General features: G+C 32.8%; 2 protein-coding genes across 2 annotated transcripts; both read right to left on the bottom strand.

The window, feature by feature from the left end:
- Nucleotides 1-2,000: 2,000 nt before the first annotated feature.
- LOC112006999 (early nodulin-like protein 21) lies at nt 2,001-3,297 on the bottom strand. Its single transcript, XM_024039318.2, has 2 exons — nt 2,989-3,297; nt 2,001-2,497 (listed from the first exon to the last, which is right to left on the bottom strand). Exons 1-2 carry the CDS (start codon nt 3,188-3,190, stop codon nt 2,169-2,171), a joined length of 531 nt encoding a protein of 176 aa, XP_023895086.2. The 5' UTR covers nt 3,191-3,297; the 3' UTR covers nt 2,001-2,168.
- Nucleotides 3,298-14,504: 11,207 nt separating this feature from the next.
- On the bottom strand, nt 14,505-16,170 carry LOC112007002 (protein NOI4). The gene is made up of 3 exons (XM_024039320.2): nt 16,057-16,170; nt 14,900-15,145; nt 14,505-14,782 (listed from the first exon to the last, which is right to left on the bottom strand). Exons 1-3 carry the CDS (start codon nt 16,063-16,065, stop codon nt 14,759-14,761), a joined length of 279 nt encoding a protein of 92 aa, XP_023895088.1. The 5' UTR covers nt 16,066-16,170; the 3' UTR covers nt 14,505-14,758.
- Nucleotides 16,171-21,829: the final 5,659 nt, after the last annotated feature.

Consider the following 21,829-nt stretch of genomic DNA (forward strand, 5'->3'; position numbering starts at 1 on the left):
TTCATGTTATCTCATACTGTACTATATAATGCCTAGCTATTTGTCAATTTCGTAATGGCTTGTCTTTCCTAGTTTTGTTGCTGATATGTCAGCTGTGTGTTGTTGCTTTCTCAAATTAGGAACTCAAAGTACGTCTGTTTATACTTCAGAAACCTTCTCAGACTTTCCTCAAGGCAACTATATATTACTCATAGTCTTATATTATTTTAGAGCTATGGCGATCGCAGCAACAAATACTACTGCTAGAAGCAAGCAGCCTTTGCAATTGATTGGCTTACTTTTGCAGCACATGCATTGCAGTCACATAGTTACCTATTATGCCTTAGGTTTTAACTTCTTTTCCATATAGACCTGTGGCTCTCGGCCAAAACTAGTTTCTCATACTTCTCTAAGTCCAAGAGAAGACACTTTAGCTTTAAGTGATGCTATTTGTGCTACAATTTTCATTATGGTACAAGATTTTGTAACTATCTTTAGATGATAATCAATCTCATTCAATATTAGTAAGAATGCTTTATCATCTAATTTGATAGTGTTGAATGAAAACACAACTCAAATGAAAAGAGTCCCATTAGAAGGCTGAGTTGCAATTTCATCTCTATGGTAGTCCTCCAAGTCCACCAGGCACAAGGAAATTACAAAGATGAAAATCTTAACAAAGAAATGGGCCAAGCAATGGGTGGAGGACAACTAACTCCTACATAGTTCGAAGTAATTTTTTTTTTTTTCCAATTTTATATGCAAATTTTATTAACTAAAAACCTTTATTCCCTTGAGAAATTGATGATTTTAGCTTTTCTAATAGCATTGCACCTTTCTTTGAATGGGTTTATGTTGGAATATATATATATATATATATTATACAAATGTTGTTGGAATATTTATGTGTGAGTAATAATGTAATTAGCTGAGTAGTGAATTTTCACATTGGATATTAATGTGAAAAATGAGTAGTTAATATAATTTAATTGGACCCAAACCTATCGAATTAAGCTTTGAGGTCAAATGGTGTCCTTATCTATATATGTCTTAAAGTTGAAGTGTAGCATATATTGTTGTTATACACTTTTTAAGTAAATCAGCATAGTATTTTGGTCCATTTAGTCCAACTTGGTCTTATCGGTCCACTTTGGTTCTATTCGGTCCTTTCATTTTACTTTAGTCCACTTCGGTCCTATTCAGTCCATTCGGTCATATTGTTACACTTCGGTCTAATTCGATTCACTTTAGTCTATTCAGTCCACTTCAATCTAATTCGGTCCATCTTGAACCATTTGAGCCTTAAATTGATTCTTTTTGTAGATTACCTTTTCAATTTTTGGGTTAAAATTTCTTCTTTTTTTCTTAATTTTTAGGTTGAAAATTGTGAAATTTTATTTTATTTGGACCAAACTTTTAATTTTGGGTTAAAAAATAAGTATTAGATATTAGAGATATGACCCTTAAAAAATAATAAAAATGATGAATATTCAAAATATTACCTTAAAATTCAAGTTTCAATAATATGGGCAATATACTTATATTTTGGAAAAAAAAATGCTACAATTGTAAACCTATATAATAATTTAAACTTAATGTAACATGTTATATATATTCCATAGAATAAGGGTGTGTATATATATATATATTAATATTTGTAGATATGTTCAAATTAGTCAACTGATTATAGTATATTTAAAAAGAATTCATTTTTAGTAACATTTCTCCATTTATGTAAAACAATATCGTAATTATATAATATAAATCTTTTTAATAAATTACATTTCTCACTATTTTTTTTTTAATGCAAAATACATTATATGTTCCATTATATAAAATTTATAAAAATATAAATATTTTTAAATAACACATGCACTATTTTACTCACAAATTTTATATTATATTCTTATAAAACAATCATATCACATTTACATTGACAACTCCCCGAAGTCTCCTCAACTTGTCATCCTTTTATATTTCACATTTTTCAAGATATAATTATAAAGCAAAGCACATGAACAATTAAAGAAAAGACACAGATTCCATCATCGGAGGTCTAAACAAATCCCACGTTAGATTTACAATAACATCTCTGAACAAAAAAATAACTTAGTCTTATGAAATCCTAAAAATTCAAAAACTGGACAATGGAACTAAATAAATTCCCACCTAGCGTAACACTGGGGTGACTATATAACATTAGAAGCAACAAATGACAACACAAACTGAAGAAAGACTAATGCAGAGACTCCAAGTGAAGAAACTGCAACATGGGAACCAGATGATGATCTGCCACCACCAGATGGAGGCTCTTCCTCATGTGACATCACTTTTACGATCATCCTCTGACCCTTCTCGCAGTGCCCGGATACTCCACTGATGAAGTAGAAAGGACCCGGCTGATTCAAACTGAAAACTGAATTCCCATTGTTGGAGAAGAAGTTGGGGTGAGAGGAATTGCACCTCTTATACTCTGTCTCATTCACCTCCATAACTGAGTCCTTCCTGTACCTAAAACCTGTGTGCAAAAAATAAAACACGAGCACCAAAATATATAAGAAACACATTGTAGACACAAGTATATTTCACAACGTTTTTGCAACCTAAAGAAGTGATGAATTGTTATTGATTTTTACATGGATTATCATTGATACCATTTTACTGTCTACACCGAAGTGATTATGAAAAAAGTTGTGTATATGGACTTAACTGGATATATAAACATCAAACTAGTTAAACACGTGTATAATATATGAATGCATGTTTGAAGTGCAATAGACCCAATACTTTTTCACAACTTTTTCATACCTTAACAAATTGTCGATGATTTCACATGAGATCATCATTGATACCACTTTCTGTTTACTGTTCATATTCATATATTTTTTTGGAAAAAAGTTGTGTTTATATAGACCTACTGAAAACATAAACATCAAACTAGTTAAGTGTAAGTGATTGTGAGTGCATGTTTGTGTATGTGATTGTGAATGCATGTTTGTATATACTTACGGACAGTGTCACCAACTTGGAAGCGGTTTTCTGAGGCCCAGTCATTGTAGATTTTGCTGTCATTGGCTGGTGGGACTACCCAACCATGGGTGCCTCCAACTTCGAACTCAAAGGAAGAGACTGAGAAATTGTGAAGAGAGCAGAATACGGTAAACAAGAACACAATTAGAACTGTGGTGGAACTCTTGGAGAAAGAAGCCATTGGAAGCCTTTGCAAAGGCTCTCAAAAGAGACTAGGATATATGCTAAAGGAAGAGATCAGTTGAGTGTAAACACGGAGTTTTGAGGGTGTGATATGTGAGTAATAATAGTGGGAGTTTGTGATATTATTGGCTTATAATAAGGGGAATATCAGCCAGAGAGCGTGGGTGTGAAGTAGTGCTTGAGATGAGTCAGTTACAGGAGAGAGTGGATGGACATGAAGGTAGTGGGAGAGGTTGTGGCTATTTCTTTGACTTGGTCTGTCAGTTCGTCTAATCGATATTCAAAAACTAGTAATTCTGAGGCGGAATTGTTTTCCCACGTTGCCAACAATCATGGATAATGGGTCAGTTGGTCTAATCATTTGTATGAAACCCTTATTTTTTTCTTTTTCTTTTTCAATGGTAATTTGATAGTTATAATACGAGAAAAAAAGATTTAAAAGTTAATTTTTAGAGGATTTAAAAAGCTAGTTATAGTTTTTAAAAAATGTCAAAAATATTCATAATTTAATTAGATAATTCTTATTCTTAAAAAATAAAAAAATCACTGCACACTTTTGATGTGATAGTCACTCCATAAGTATAGGTGTTTGTGGAGTATAGAAAGCAAAAGACGAGGTTCAAGTCTCTAGAAGAGAGCTTCACACACATATACACTTAGATTATGTTAAAGTGAAATTTTATCTTGTATCATAAAAAATCAAAAATAGAGTTAAAATTGTAATTCAACAAAATTAAAAAACTATTAGATAATTTTTTTTTTTTAAATATTAGCACATTCACTATTTGAATACATCTCTCACGCATATTTAATACATTTAAAAAAAAAATTAGCACATGTTAAACCTAACCATTTACTTATTTTCAAATTCTCAATTTTAGTTTCTTAAAAATTCACTCATGTGTAACCTCACTAAAAATAGATAAATTTAAATTGAAAAACTATACTAAACATAAAATAATAACAAAAAAGAGTCTCATCAGGTTGCTGCACTACAAAAATCTTGGCACTTGAAGGATGAATTTTTTTTTTTATACGACTTTTATTTTTAGAAAATTGTCAATGAAATTTTATTCAGATAGCAAATAAATCAGTGTTAACAAAATTGATAATATTTTGGAGGGACGGATTTCATCCAAACTAAAAATAGGAAAAATAATGTAGCTCTCCTAGTTAAGGCATCTCTTACTACATTATCTTACTTAAAGGTATGAGAGAAGAGTTTACATAAGACAAGGTGTCTTTAAGTAAATGACCAATTAAAAACAAAAGTAAACAGATCACCATTCTTTAGAGCATTGATGATTATTTCAGAATCTCCTTCTAGGGTAGAATTGTCCAACCCAACTTCACTGAGAGAACTTGAATGAAACTTGAACTTGTTTAGTTCGGCAAATCGAATTCAACAAGTCACATGAGAATCAACTAAATTGAGAATCAACTAAATTGATGAGGATCAACTAAATTTTATGCAGTATAAGACTGTTTTATACTAAAAAAGGTCAGTCACAACTCATAAGGATCATGACTGACCTTTCTTCTTTTTTTTTCCTAGTAAATCAGGGCTAGGGAATTATTCAATATTAGCTACTAGAGTTTAAATCATTTTACAGAGCAAGGAGGCTGCGTTAAATATTTTGATGTCAACCTTCTAATTCCAAACATTGCAATCACCAACGGTTGCGGTTTTTTTTTTTTGGGTGGGGGGGGGGGGGGTGTGGGGGAAGTGCATTAGAACTTTTGCAATATTGATTGCCACGTATATATATACCCTAAGAAAACCGAACAATACTAATTAAAGAAATACATATTTTGTTAACCAATAGCTTCATCAACTCTTTGCTCAAGATGACTGATAAGGATAAATCCCAAAGCAAACAGATCCAATTAACAGAGAGAGTCATAAGTGACGGAGTCGCCAAAAGAGATGCCCTAGTTATTCTACCAACCAAAAAACTAGTAAACGGACTCATAACCTGAACAGAGAGGCAGGGCAATGGATGGACTCCTTAAGGTAGACGGATCCAAGGGAGACAGTTTGTTGAAGCCACATGGCACCTACGTGGCATGAGTGGTCTCCAAGAATTCTAGTATGGAAATATCTTGCATTCTTTGCCCAACAATAATTAGAGAAATCCCTACAAGGAAATGATCTCATAAAATACGAGAATTAATGAGAATATTCTCTACAAGGAAATACCTTCCCCACTGCCAAGAAACGGAGGTCAGCTCTACATTACTATAAAAATTCCAAAGCTCTCATAAATCAAGGTACGCATAATTCCCCAGCTCTGGCACTCTAGACTTGCAGAAATTCTCTTTTTAACTTAACCTTCGGAGGGTATTTGGCCAGTACCATAACGGTACTCTCTGTAAGGTCTTCTCTGTGTTTTTGTTTCGTAGGTTTTGTTAAAAGAACGTGAGGACCGTTTGACTCACTGACGATTTTTTGCATCATCAATGACTATATTTGATAAACCTTAGATTTTATTTTCACCCCACCTCTTCATCAATACTTTTTAAATTTTTTAATATTTCAATATCAAGAGGATGATTTGAACCCTAAACCTATTTGTTGAAAATACAAAAAATATATATATATATATATATATATATTAATTGAACAACAAGGTTCTTGGCAAACCCAACATTATTATCACTTGACAAATATCACAGCTATTATTACTAAACAATACCATTTTAAAAATTATTTTGTTAATTAAGACAAGATTTTCAAAATAAGTTATTTCCCATGGCAACTTTCAAACATTTCTATTTTGCCAAAAAAAAAAAAATTTACAAGCATCATAGGGGTAACAAATATTCCTAATCCTATATGACCCACTCTACTTAAGCAAATTTTCCCTATCCTGAAGAGCTAATGAGACAAATATATATGCTTTAATGGACAAAGTTTAATTATAAAATTAGTTGTAACCTAAAGTTACAATCTTATTTAATATCATAAACATTACTATATATTTTAAATATCCATACGTGGGATTGTATGTTTTTTATACTCTTAATACACATGTTAAATTTTGTACCAATAAAATATTATTTACTATATAATCTATAAAATTATATTTTATGCATGATTTTAAACTACAAAAATTTGCAATTTAAAAAATTTATTGATAGCATAATTACTGATCTTTAATTTTCTAGAAATTTTACAAACGTAGAGGATATAAGAAGAAAATGTAATCCAATGGTAGATTTGTCAAAATTCACCTCCAATAATATATATATATATATATATATTGAGTAAGGTTGTTCTTTTATGGTACAACCAATTTTGTAACTAAATTTTGTCATAATTTAATCCATTTTTTTTACATATTCTGTTAATTTATAATTTTTTTTTTTAACATTTTCTCTTATCATCCCCAAAATAATTGTTTTCTCTCTTGTATTGTTATAATTTTATTTCCTTGCTCTTTCATCTCCACCTTGTTAATATTGAAGTCCACTCATTAGAGATGAAAAAATATTTCTAACATTTCTTGCCCCATCAACTCCACTCGTTCCTCACGTGGGTTTCACCCAACTTGAAGAAGGGATGGGTCAAGTACAAGGTACTCCTGATCCAACCCTAAACCATCCTATTACCATCTTTTAGTCCAAACATCACTAAAAGCTTAATTGTTTGGGCACGTATAAATATTTGTATTGTAAGGACCTCGAAAATTAGCTGATAAAAGGATGTTACATAAGTTGATTACTTTAATTTGTTATCTTTTAAGCGCGAAATATAATAATTTGAGAATGAGTTATTTAGTTAAGGACAAAAGCACAATCACATTCCTTTGGATTTCAAATAACAAAGCAATACCCTAATTTAAATCACATCTTCACAAGACGGTAATAAAAAAAAAAAAATCAAAAATCAAAAAGATAATCAAGGAGATTCAAAAGAGTACATGAACTTTAGAAAAGTGCACTTGTATTTGTCGTCTTTCTTTTCCTCCTATATCGCATACACAAAGATTGGCAATATGAAAGGGGTTTAACAAAAATATCATGTAAAAGCTGAAATTGAGGGGAAATGGAAAGTAGCCGCCATATGTTCCCCACTAGCAATCTGAAATGCACACATGAATTTATCCTGTACCAGTTACCACCACCATGCATGGTCACATTATGTCATCTCACAGCTATGAAGCTAGTCAAATTCAGAAACAGCAAAACCATTTTTTCTGCATCCAAAACACATAGAATAATGAGAAATGTCAAGAGTCTGTTACCATTTTTTCACCCCCTATCTATCCTTAACGCTACCTGGGTCCAAGGATTTGATCTGGACAGGACCTCTTTTGTTTCCTTTCTTTTGAGGTGCGCGTGTCTTCCCCCATGTCGGCCATCTCCTGAACCATCCGCGTCCTATTTAGCACATCCCAGCCTTTTTCTGGGATCCTTTCTTTGAGGCCAGAGAGCCCATCCACGTCCTGGGCCTGAATCTTCTATCTCCATAGACACCTTTGCTTTTTTGTTCTCTTTTTCCTTACTGGACCTCCTTGGGCCTTCAAAACTCCTTTTCATCTTATTGGGCCGAATTTCCGTTCCTTTTAAGGCCCAAATCCTCAATTACATTTTGGACCTCAACACCTTATCTTTCACTTAATTATTACGACTCTTTGTTTAAAAGAGAAAAAAAAAATGGCTTCAAGTATAGTCTAATAATAATTGCATTTTTGTAGTGCCTATGTTGTGAACTTGTGATTAGAATTATATTGCACTTTTCCACAGTTCCGCTATAATAAATGATGTCTCTTTTTCCTTAAATGTCAAATAATATATACTTTTATAGCAAGAAATTAATTCTTTCAATTCATCTTGCATTTTTAAATATTTAAGACTCTTAAGAAATAACTGAAGTTGGTTTTAATTAGTTCAATTAGTAAAGTATATTATTATTTAAAAAAAAAAAAGCTTGTGTTTGAATTTGTCATCATAAAAAGAAATTCATTGATATCATGTGACAATAAAGGATAATCGCCATAAAATGGATGCAATTAATTCCAATTTTATTCGATTTTAAAGAAGTATAAATTAAAATTTGAAAATAAAATTAATATATACATACATACATACACATATATTGGTACAACTTTGTAGACTCTAGCTTAGTAATGTTGCTTGTTCTCTTTTGAAGAGAGTTCAACTTTCTTCTTTATTATTGTAATTATTGAATTATTAAAAAGAAAAAAAATCACACCAACTGAATTGATTAGGATTGGAACCTTAATTTCAATGGGAGAAAAACTCTCAAAACATGGTCTTATAAGTTTTAACCACCAAATGGGCTTACAAATAGTAACAATTTGAGATCGTATTTATTGCACTCCCTTTTCTCACTCTTTAAAGTACTAGTGGACATAAACGTATGAACTATGAAGGGGCTTTCTTTAAAGAAAGTCATTTATTTTTATGTACAATTTCTGAGAGAAAATTAAGAATTTAGGTGTAAAAAAAAGAAGCAAAATAAAATCGTGGGGCTATAACTTATGGTACCTCTGAATGCAATTGACCTGTCACCTGACCTCTAATAACCATTTTCTTTCAGCAATTTCTTTTCAAAAATATATTTTTTTCTTTAAAAAAAAATACTATATTTTATAAAATTTTATTATTATTTTGACAATTTTTATTCGTTTGTGCAATGTTAAAACTTAAAATATTTGAGTTCTCATTGCTTTATTTCCCACCCAAAAAATCAAAAGAAACAATCCATTATATAGTTCTGTCAAGTAAGTCTTCCTGAAATTTTGTTTCTTTGTTTTTGTTTGTTTTAAAGTTCAAATCTTTATGCTGTGTCAACAAAAAAAAAGGTCAAATTTTTAATACATACAAACTTTGATTTCTTTGTATAAAGTATAAACATTTCTTGAACTGTTTCATGCGCCTAGCTATCACCATTCTCTGTTTCTCAGGTATGTCTCAGATCTGAGCAACATTGCTCAAACCCACTTTCATTTCTCTCTCTCTAATCTAAATTTTGGTTTTTTTTTTTTTGATTGTTGTTATATTGTTTGGTATATTATACATTTTTGTTTGACTGAGTCTTCATGTATGTGGGTATGTTTTATGTTTCAATTATATTAAACATATTAACTCAATGTAATAAGACCAAGCTTACTCTTACTTGTACTAGTAGTCTAGTGTTTAGTCGTCTCTATATACTCATATTAATGTTCATTGTAACATAGGTTATTGTACTACACTTTTACATAATAAAGATATAGCCCTTAAGGAATTTCTCTTAGGCTGACAAGACTAAACCATGTAACCCTCTTGTTATCGATGTTCCTATTCTATGTTTCCCCTTCCGCATCCACTCTAGCATATACAACATGGTATAACATATTGCGTTACTAATATATTTAACATAATATCAGAGCCAAATTTCATTCTTGGCATCAAACAAACATCTCTACACAGTAAAGAAGATTCTCACCTACACACCACCATTTGAAGTCACACATGCTTGTCTGCTGGATCTAGACTCCATGGCACTCGCAACCATCATAGCTCAGTGCCGTGTCTAGATCCTCAAGCCCAAGCAAACTGTGACTTACCTTCTCAGTTCTGTGCACATCAAGCCTTCACTTGATGAAACTAACACCATAGACGTACTCCATGGCCTCCCGCGACCAAAACCTAAGAAGCTGGTCTCCACCAGAAGCTTCATGTGTCACCATGCTCCATAAGAGATTCCAGCACAATACCACACACCATCGAATGTTCTCGACTCCTAGATCAAACTTTGGCCACATGTGTCGCCATGACGGCCTTGTAGCCACTTGATCTGTCAAATTGTGAAATCCGGCCTTTATCTAACCAAGGACATGCTACCACGCGCACACCGTTAGATCCACGCGCTACCTGGGAATGCACGTGCCACCACGCTCCGAAAGACTTCTACTGATGTCAGTGTGATATCATTAGATGGCATCATCTAGTCACGCCAATGCCGTGTAAGCACTAGCCACGTTAGCCCTCGTCCACGTTATCAGGATGACGTTAGCGGCTTTGCCACTTGATCTGTGACCTGACCCGAAAACCCAGAACCGACCCAAACAGTGTAGCATGTTGACCGTGCTTAATTGTTGACTTTTTTATCCGTTGACTTTGACTTTTTACGTTGACCATTTACCAAAAGTCAAAATTTTTGAAAAATGCCTATCTTACTCAGTTTTTCGTGTAGATTTCGATTTTGGATTTCGTCTCTTCATTTGAAGCTCCAAAATTGGTCAATTGGCACATTATTCATTGTGGTTTCTTCAAGGCATCTCCAAGTAATCTTCTCATGCTTATCCAACCTCAAACCTTCATCGAGCTTCCGCCTTGAGTTTGAGAAAGGGTGTTAGAGATATATTAAACATATTAGTTCAATGTAATAGGCTTAAACCCACTCCTACTTCTACTAGTAGTCTAAGGCTTAGTCGCTTATATATACTCATGTTAGGGTTCATTATAATATAGATTATTGTACTACACTCTTACATAATAAAGATGTAACTCTTAAGGGATTCCTCCTAAGCCGACAAGGCTGAACCATGTAACCCTCGTGTTCTCGGTATTCCTATTCTATACTTCCCCTTCCGCATCCACTCTAGCATATATAACATGGTATAATATATTGCATTGCTAATATATTTAACATTTTACTTTGTGCAAATCTTATACTATTTCAGTGTTTGTGTGTTTATTCTACTGTAAAAGTGCCCGTTTGTTTGCACTTTTAGATGGCAAAAAACACTTTTTACTTTAAAGTTCAAAATGCTAGATGTTTGGTGAGTATTAAAAAGCTGATTTAACAAGAAAGTTTCTTTTTCAAAAAGTGTAAGATTCCCAAAAAGCTAAAGGACTTTCGGCCAACTTTTGCAAAAAAGCCCCTTCAACTTTCAGGAATTGTTGGTTCAATTACCAAACTGCCCACTTATTTTATTAAAAACCCAACTTTATCATTTGAAACCCCTTCAGAGCATCATGCTAGAACAGATAATACCCATATTCAATAAGACAAAAACATTATTAAAATAGTGATATTGATATTATTAAAAATAGATAATATTATTAAAATAAGACAGATAACATATTTGGTTCAAAAATTTTTGAATAACAAATAATTGATGCTAAAAAAAATTAACATTATTTAAAATAATACCAATAATAGCAATAGGAATAACAAATAATTATGACAATAATACATTATTTATTATTATTATTATTATTATTATTATTAAGTAGTTTTTTTAGTAAGTATTATTAAGTAGTTGTTTTAAAAATGAAATAATCTCTCTTGTATTTACATTAATCTTATTGATAATTTACTACTCAAACTTCCACTTTTATAACTTATAATTACTATTCAAATACTGAACTTTTTCAAAAACCTGGGCTTTGTACCGCACTTTTTGAAGACCCCCGTTTCAAAACGCTGAACGAAACTTACCTGTATAGTTTCATTTGAGAGCTTGGTTTTTGGGCTGTTTGTGGATTTTCGTATTGTTTCTGTATTTGTTTTGTGGGCAGTGTGTTTCCTTGAGCTTATTGTAATGGGTCTGTGACTCACCTGTATAGTTTCATTTGAGAGCTTGGTTTTTGGGCTGTTTGTGGATTTTCTTATTGTTTCTGTATTTGTTTTGTGGGCAGTGTGTTTCCTTGAGCTTATTGTAATGGGCCTGTGGTGTTTATGAGGCTGTGTCTGATTTAGTATATTGGGTTTTGTGCAAAATGGTGAATTGGGGTGCATCGAGAATGAATGAAGGAACCAAGTTTTTTGCATTTGTGCTTTATTGTAATTTGCCTTCAAGTGTTTTAGTTTACTGGAATGTTTACTTTTTTGAGCGGAAATACAAGTAAAATTGTGGTTGCATCTTTGTTTTGAAATTTGAATTTCTATGCTGGGCGTTCTGATTGTGAGCTAGAGGAATTTCTGTGTTTGTCTTGTGGTCAAGAGTATATGATAGCTGCATGCTCACTACCTAATTTATCTTTTAATTCATGATGATATGATATGATATGGACAACAACCAAGTGAATGAATTCTTTTGGGGGTATTTGGAGAGTGGGAGGGGGAGGGATGGGAAGGGTTTCAGTAGCAATGTATAGAAATCTTGGTAATTTTTGCTTGGCATTACAGAGAGAATCTTTTCGTTTGGATGGTCTAAGTGCTTTTAGTGCGCAACAGAGAAATTGCTGTTTATTTCTGTTTGAATGATATTTTGATTTTTTGTATAAAATGGACGTAGACTGAGGTTACGTGGGCTCAAAAAATTGGTTCAGATTGAGATTGAGAATCCTGACTTAATCTTTGGTGTTTTTTTTTTTTTTTTTTTTTTTGGATCAGCATAAAACTTATATCATGTTATTTTTTAGCTTGTATATATGTCTTTTAGCTTTAACTTGTTAAACCATGCAGGGCTAGGAAATAGGTCCAATTTATTTGGTATAAGCCTTCTTGCAATGGGAAAGTCTCCAGGAAAGTGGTATAGACCATATTTTTTGGGAACAAACCATCCAAATCTAGCTTTCTAAAGGTACTTAGTTACTGCCTTTCAGTATTCCATTACTGCTCACGGTTATGATTTGGCTCTTTCTCTTTCTACATCTATGCATGTGTACATGTTTTGATGTTCTAAATCCAATTAAATTTCAAATTGAAATTCAATTAAAGTCTAATTTTGCATCATGTGTTTCATCTAATCTAAATTTTAGAATTTTGTGCCAAGTAAGTTAATTTAGTATAAAAATGAATTTAAATTAGAGTTTAATTTTGCGTCATGTGTCCCATCTAATTTAAATTTTTAAATTTTTGTGCCAAATTAGTTAATTTAGTGTAGAAAACGAGGAGTCCAATATAATAAACCATAAAAAACATAATCATATAACTAAAAAAAAAAAAATCAAATTTATAAGTCATATATATATATATAATAAATAAAGTTTAAAGAAAATTGAATTAGAATTTGAAATTATAATCCAATTTTGTGTCATGTGTCTAAATTTATGTAGGAACTATACCATAATTATCCACTTAAGTTTGTGCAATGTGTTTACTTTAGTTTTTTAATTTTTGTATCAAGTGAGTTAATGAATACAAAATACTAAGAATCTAATATTAATGAACTATAAAATTCAAAAAAAAAAATCACATATACCCAATAAAAATCACCACATGTTTCTCAAAAAATAAATAAGATAAAAATCACCACATAACAAAAATTACCACACGTTCTATCTTATTAAAAATTAGAAAAAAAAATAATCATAAGTTGTATTAAATTTAGGTAAGAATTTGAATATGTGACTAATTACGTTTACTTCAAAAAATAAATTAAATAATTATTTATATTTTATGATAAAAATTGTGTTTAATTTTAAATGTATCTATATGTATGCATGAATGCATGTGTTACATGCTTAAAAAAAAATTAACTAATTATTTATATTTTTATAATATAATTTTTGTTTAATTTTAAATATATCCATGCATTTGCATGGAGTTACATGCTAGTTTAAATAATTTATTGATGACATAGTTATTGATTTTTAATTTTCTAGAAATTTTACAAACATAGAGGATATAAAAAGAAAATGTAATTCAATGGTAGATTTGTCAAAATTCACCTCCAATAAAAATATATTTGAGTAAGGTTGACCTTTAGGGTACAACCAATTTTGTAGTCAAATTTTATCCTAATTTAATCGATCTTTTTACATATTCTATTTATTTATATATATATATATATACATTTTCTCCAAAATAATTGTTTTCTCTCTTGAATTGTTATAATTTTATTTCCTTTCTCTTTTATCTCCACCTCGTTAATAATGAAGTCCACTCATTAGAGATGAAAAAATACCTCTAACTTTTCTTGCCTCCATCAACTCCACTCGTTCCTCAAGTGGGTTTTACCCAACTCGAAGAAGGGATGGGGTCAAGTGCTAGGTACTCTTGATCCAACCTTGAACTGTCCTGTTACCATTTTTTAGTCCAAACATCACTAAAAGCTTAATTGTTTGGGCATGCATAATGGATTTTTCTATTGTAAGGACCTCGAAAATTAGCTGATAAAAGGATGTTATATAAGTTCATTACTATAATTTGCCATCTTTTAAGTGTGAAATATAATAATTTGGGAACAATTTGGGAACGAGTTATTTAGTTAAGGACAAAAGCACAATCACATTCCTTGGATTTCAAATAACAAAGCAATACCCTAATTTAAATCATATCTTCACGAGACTGTAAAAAAAAAAAAAAATCAAAAATCAAAAAGATAATCAAGGAGATTCAGAAAGAATACACGAACTTTAGAGAAGTGCACTTGTATTTGTCGTCTTTCTTTTCCTCCTATATAACATACACAAAGATTGGAAATATGAAATGGTTTAACAAAAATATAGTGTAAAAGCTAAATTGAGGGGAAATGGAAACTAGCCGCCATATGTTCCCCACTGGCAATCTGAAATGCACACATGAATTTATCCTATACCAGGGTACCACCACCATGCATGGTCACATTATGCCATCTCACAGCCATGAAGCTAGTCAAATTCAGAAACAGCAAAACCATTTTTTCTGCATCCAAAACACATAGAATAATAAGAAATGTCAAGAGTCTAGCTGTTACCAATTAATTATAGAATTATATGATTCCTCTTTGATAGCAATGGTTTTTGTCATTGTATAATTTACCATTGGTGTGTATTGAATATTTTCTACTGGCGGTCTAGATGAATTATCATTCCTTTGTGTGGTGGCTGTGGCAGTGGCTTCACTCCCAGTCCCCGTCCCATTTCCAGTACCAGTCCCAGGGCCAGTAGCTCCATTAGATTTCTTTGCATCTCTAGCTTTGCTGAATATCACAGTAAACCCTTCCGCGGAGGCCGGATTGTTCACATCCCACTCTCCAAATTTAGGTAGAGGCCGACCCTTTTCCTGCTGCAGATGAGAAAAATTATTAGTTAGCTTATTAGCAAAATGCCTACAAGATTTCATAAATGTACAAACTTTTGAGGAAAAAATTTATTTTCAATTGCAAATTCAAGCAATTAATAGTTCATAAATGTACAAACTTTTGAGATAAAATATTATTGTCAACTATATATTCAAGCAATCAATAGTTCATAAATGTACAAACTTTTGAGAAAAAAATAATCAACTACGTACAAATTCAAGCAATCAATAGCGTACACAAAATTCTTCAAGGGATATAAGAAGTAGGTTTTCTGATTATTTAATGCAAAAATATGACTTTGTTAAAAGCTCTCACATTATTCAAAATCAAGATAGCTAGAATATTTAGAAACTATTAGAAAGTACGAAAATTGGCAGTAAAATTGTTATTGTTACTTGGTTAAAGCAATAGAATGCAGGACAAAAGAATTCTGACTTTACATAATGTTTTAGTGACTTTTAAGTTTTAAAGGACTTGGGAGGCTTTCTCTAATTTATAAGTTTTGGATTATACATGTGCATTTTAGGTGTAACAATTATGAATCTATAGCATGATATGGAATTCCAAAAAGAAAATTCAGTTCAACATTATGAATATTGGTTTTTTCTGTTGTCTTCATTTAATGAGAAATTTGGGTTGCAAATAATCAAATATTGTCTTATGATGAAACTTACACAAAATTAGTAACCAACCAATTAGAGCAAATCAATAGAACTACCATTGTCAATATCCTTAAAACTACTCAAAGAACTTGATATCAAGATCATTTTCTAGCATTATGTAAATCAACTCAGGAAAATGAAAGAAAATTTTTTGAGAAGAAACAAAGAGATTCAAACATAATAGATATATATACACATAAATTTATGTTACAATATTGTAGAGATGATCTTACCGACGCCATTAAATTCTATCGCAGGAAGTTTCTACTATGAGAATGGGAGAGAAATGATGAGAAGACAAAAAAGGAAAAGAGAGAGAGAGAGATCCAAAACTTGAGAAAAAAAAAGAAGATGAACAGAGCGAGTCTTAAGGTAAGAACCTAAGACAATAGCGGGTATAAATTATTGGTGGGTGTTGAATGAGGCATACACGTCTTTACCACGTACTTCAGCTGTTTTTGGCGCAATCTCTTCTAGTACATTAGAAAATCTTTAAGAAAGCAGTTAATAATTCTAATGCCACACTTTGATTATACATATGCAAATAATTAAACAAATTGAAGAGTTGTGTTTTATTGGTACTCGTTGCTCGAATGAAATGAACGGCACTAATTTAGCTCATATTTTTTTGACTTTATTATTATGACATGCATAATTACATCAATGAGTCTCATCTAATCTTATGATGCATACAAATGAAAGAGATAAGAGTAATGTTACCCAAAAAAAAAGGTTGAAATCAAATACCTTAAATCATGAGATTTGACTCTCTCTCTTTTTTAAATGAAGCTATTAAATTAATTTAATTTCATGAACGTGGTACACCATCGCTTGCATATTTCTTTATATAGTTTGGAATTTCTTCTTACCAAACCTTAGCTACCTCCCTAGATTGGGCCCAAGGCCAAAGCATCAAGAGGCTTATTCAAGTTGAAGTTATTTGGTGTATTATTTGTATTATATATCTCATATATAGGTAGACCAAATATGTAAATTTCATATATAATATTTGTATTTATATGAAAGAAAGGAGTACGTAGTATATTGAATGCATTGAATGGTTTCTCTTATTTAAAAATTGAATAATGACTTTTTTTTAATTTTGATTTTTTTATATTTTACATTTATATATGTGTCTTTTTATTGATATACTTATTTTCTATTACGATTAATGGATATTATATGTCTTATATGCCAAACTTAAACAAGGTTCAAAATTAAGAAATGAAAATGAAGGTAATATATATATATATATATATTTATAGAAAGTGCGCGAATTAAAGAGAAAAATAAAAATGAATTGTCAACTTTTAAAAGTGATAAAAGAATCATAATAGGAGATAAAAAAAATTATTTAATAATCTATTAATTCTTCACAAAAATTAGTGCATACGCAATAAAATTTGAGAATAATTATATAATATACTCCAAAATTTGATATTTTTTTCAAGATGGACTCTAAAATTTTATGTGCATAAATGTCTATGATATAGTTTTAATGTTTTTACAATTTGATAATTGTATGAGTTTAAAAAAAAACTCACGTAAAACCCTTCCTCCTCCAACTATTAAATTACCTATAAAAAAAATAAATATTAAAATTTAATTTTACTAATATACACTTAAAAAAAATGAAAAAAAATGGATATTTAAATTTATTTCATTAAAGAAAATAATGTTTATACAACTTTTTGGATGAATGTTTAGGAAATAGAATGAAATATGCATTCTCTTGTAGTTATTTTGTTTAATCATACTAAACTTCCAAACTTAGGAACAAAGTATATCTCCTTCCCTTCCCTCTTAAGAGGCCCAGCCACAACTTGCGGCCCACTTCTAATGGGATCTACAATGCCGGCGGTAGTAGGGAAAATTTAAACTTGTGGGGAAAAACTTACGGAGTGAAGTAAAAATTGTTTTGGTAGCATTAGGAAGTTGCTTGAGGAGAAGAAGAAGCTTCTAGCCAGAGTTAAGATGGAAGCAGCAAAGGGAAGGGATCAAATGTTGGTGAAAACTCTCCAAAAGGAAATTAATGTCCTGCATGATAAGGAAAGTCAGATGTGGCAATAGTGGTCACAGGCTTTTTTTGAAGTGTGGAGACAAAAATACCTTTTACTTTCACAGCCCTCCCAAAGATTCTGAAGAAATCGAATCCTCGAACTAAAGAATAGTCAAAATGTTTGGTGTACAAAGGAGAGCCAAATTAAGACCATTGCCTTTGAGTATTACCAATCCCTGTTCTCATCCTCCTCCCCATCAGATTTTGATGAAGTCCTCCTCAAGGTCCAACCTTCAATTACTGACAACATGAATTCAATGCTGCTCCAGCAATTCAACAGTGAGGAAGTGGAAATAGCCATGAAACAAATGGAGCCTATCATAGCCCCGGGCCCCGACAACATGCCCCCGCTCTTCTATCAGTCTTTTTGGAGCTTTATGGGAGAGGATGTTTGCTCTGCCGTTCTTAATTGCTTGCAAAACTGTAAGATCCCAACTGATATAAACTGTACTCATATTGCTTTAATTCCAAAAGTTAAATCTCTAGAAAGAATTACTGTATATCATCCTATAAGCTTATGTAGTGTGATCTATAAACTTGTTTCTAAGGTGTTAGCAAACAGGCTTAAAAATATCCTCCCCTCAGTAATCTCAGAAAACCAAAGTGCTTTCCAAGCAGGTAGATTGATCACAGATAACATTCTAATGGCTTTTGAAACACTGCACTATATGAAGCACCACCAAATAGGCAGGTCGGGCTTCATGGCCTTGAAACTTGACATGAGCAAGGCATACGACCGTGTTGAATGGAAATATTTGAAGCTAGTGATGAAGAGAATGGGCTTTGCAGACAGATGGGTGGCCTTAATGATGGAATGTATTTCATTGGTTAGTTACTCGATCCTTATCAACGGCGAACCCTCACCAGTCATTCACCCATCCAGAGGCATCAGGCAAGGGGACCCACTTTTCCCTTACCTGTTTCTTTTCTGTACGGAAGGTCTTCATAGCCTACTTCAGCATGCTAGGAATTCTGGGCAAATCAGAAGAGTCTCTATATGTAAGAAAGGTCCTCGGCTGACACAACTTTTCTTCGCCGACAACAACTTGCTTTCTTACAGATCTTCCATTGCAAAAAGCCACAAGATTCAAGATCTTTTGAGCAATTATGAAAGAGCCTCTAGCCAGCAATTAAATAGGTCAAAAACCTCCCTCTTATTTAGGAAGTCAACTTCAACGGAATCCATTGATCAAATCACAAATTTCCTTAGGGGTCCAAGAGGTCAGACAATATGAAAAATACATCGACCTTCCTACTCTAGTGGGAAGAAACAAAAAGGCCAGCCTCATGTTCATCAAAGAAAGGGTTTGGGCCAAGTTGCAAAGTTGGAAAGAACAACTTCTTTCCCAAGCCGGGATGGAGGAGTTCTTAAAGGTGGTGGTGCAGGCTATTCCAACCTATGCCATGAGTTGCTTCAAACTTCCCATCACTTTATGCAACGACATAGAACAGCTAATCCGGAAATTCTAGTGGGGCCATCGAGGGGACCAAAGGAAAATACATTGGTCAAAATGGAGCACACTATGCCTCCTAAAGGACCTAGGTGGTATGGGGTTCAAGGAATTACAGAAATTTAACGATGCTATGTTGACAAAGCAAGTGTGGAGGCTATTAGAAGGTAAAAACTCTCTATTCCACCAATTTTTCAAGGAAATTTTTTTTCCAAATGGGAATATTTTTGCTGCAAAAGAAGATAATGGATCTTTTGTGTGGAAAAGTATCCTTAAAGGGAGAGTGGGAAGTGGCGAGAATATCCTCATTTACTAGGATAGGTGGTTGCCTGACCCCTAGTACACCAATATTCAATCCCGCCCCCCCCCCCCAATTTTCTATGGTTGTGATGCGCATGTATCAGTGCTGATTGATAAGGAGAGAAGCTGCTGCATTGAAGATGCAGTCGACAACAACTTCATGCTCCACGAAGCTAAGATGATCAAATCAATCCCCTTATGCTTCACTGATGCAGAAGATAAGTTGTACTGGCCAAGCAAAGTGAATGGATTTATTCGGTCAAGGCAGGGTGTAGACTATTGATTGAAGATGAGCTGATCTCAAGCACAGGACCATTGACTCCCCCCCATCCGAAGAGCAAGTGGAAGGGTCTTTGGAAATTGAGAATTTCCAACAGAACTAAAACTTTGTGTGGCGTGCAATCTCAGATGCTCTTCCAACTCGAGTCCACCTAGTCAAGAGGAAAGTCCTTAGTAATGCTACTTGCCAGCTTTGTGGTTTAGAACAAGAGTATACATTGCATGCACTTTGGTCTTGCCTGAAACTAAATGAGGTCTGGGATATGCATTTTGGCTCGCTAAGGGATGATGCAAAAGAGTGCTCGACTTTCCTGGAAGTGTTCCAAGTGTGCATGGAGAAAGCCCATCCCACAAACATGCTTGCTATGGTAACCTCTCAAATTTGGCTTAGGAGGAACAAACTTAGATTGGGTGAAACAGTGGTTGACTTAAGATTACTAAACTCATTTGCGAGAGATGCCTTACTGGAATTTTAGCAAGCTCATACCTTAGAATCATCTCCTTCCTCTACACGAAGCCAAGTCAAATGGGAGCCTTCTCCCACGAATTGGGTCAAAATCAATTTTGATGGCGCCGTTTTTCAGGAGAATGGCAAAGCAGGTTTAGGAACCATCATTCGCAGCGACCATGGTCTAATCATGGCTGCATTAACACAAGTTATTCCATTACCCATTTCGGTGTAGATGGTAAAAGTGTTGGTAGCGAGGAGGGCTCTCATCTTTGCAAAAGAGTTCGGTTTTGATCATATCATCCTGGAAGGTGGCTCTAAAATTGTAATTCGAGCTATGAAGAGTGAAAGTTACTTTGCTAAAAGCTTTGGACACATCCTTTCCGACATCAAGGTTCTATCTACTCATTTCAAGCAATTGGTTTTTAGGCATACACGTAGGCAGGGAAACAAAGTCACTTATAGTTTAGCAAGAGCAACATGTAATTTTTATCCTTTCTGTACTTGGATTGAGGAAGTCCCTATAGTTTCTGTTGTCGATTATCTTGCAAAAATTAATGATATGTAGCCCCCTCCCCCTTTTATGGGGTTGGTTTCTCAAAAAAAAAAAAAAAAAAAAAAAAGAAGGCCCAACCACAAACACTAGCATGGATTATTTGATTTTTTTTTTAATAAAAAGAAGTTTACCTTTAATATAGAAAGATTGTAAGAATACAGATGGTGAGCTTTATGCTTCAATTGAAACATATAGCTTGACATGCAGAGGTTCCTCCCCTCCCCCCCCCCCCCCAACCCCAAAAAAAAGAGTTTTACATATATACAGGGGAATGGATCAATTGGGCTTTTATTAATTGGGAACTAGTGCCCCCAACGGAAAATTTGCTCTCTAGCCAACTCATCCACACTCTAAGGAAATTAAGGATCATTTTGCAATTGAATTGATCATTCACATAAAAGCATGCTTTCAAAAATCGGTATGATTGTTTCTCAAAAAAAAAAAAAAAGGGTATGATTAAAGAATTGTTTTTGCTTTGGTTCCAATTTTTACCAATCCGATTTTCAAAACTATGCTATAAGGACACAATTTGAGTCCCTAGCCTAAGTGATGAATGAACTTAGACTCAAAAAACCCAATACAATGAATTTGTAGGGAGTGGGTTAGAAAATTGGACTTTAACGAGTTAAGCAATAAGAATAATGGATTCAAGTGACAAGAAAAGGAAAATAAACTGATTTAAGCTAAAGAAAATCGTTCTCAACATAGTACAAGGAGATCAGCTCTCATATATTTCTCTCAAGTGTGATTACAAAGTCTATACTTGATGGTTACAATGTTTTTTTCTTAATTTTTCGATCCACTTTCTCCTCAAGGGTTTCTTACATTATATATCTCCCTTTTAATGATCTTGACCCTCCACTTATTGATCATCCAGGCCACTACTTGAGTGTTTGTCCCATCAGACACCCCT

The sequence above is a fragment of the Quercus suber genome, unplaced genomic scaffold (assembly GCF_002906115.3).
Source record: "Quercus suber isolate HL8 unplaced genomic scaffold, Cork oak 2.0 scaffold_188, whole genome shotgun sequence".
NCBI classification, from domain to species: domain Eukaryota; kingdom Viridiplantae; phylum Streptophyta; class Magnoliopsida; order Fagales; family Fagaceae; genus Quercus; species Quercus suber.

What these genes read in the sequence shown, in the direction of transcription:
- LOC112006999 (XM_024039318.2), bottom strand. Translation starts at nt 3,190, where the DNA reads ATGGCTTCTTTCTCCAAGAGTTCCACCACAGTTCTAATTGTGTTCTTG. An exon ending in CCAAGTTGGTGACACTGTCC is followed by an intron (nt 2,498 to 2,988) that starts GTAAGTATATAC and finishes TTTTGCACACAG; the next exon opens with GTTTTAGGTACAGGAAGGAC.
- LOC112007002 (XM_024039320.2), bottom strand. An exon ending in ATATTCAATACACACCAATG is followed by an intron (nt 14,783 to 14,899) that starts GTAAATTATACA and finishes TTTTGGATGCAG; the next exon opens with AAAAAATGGTTTTGCTGTTT.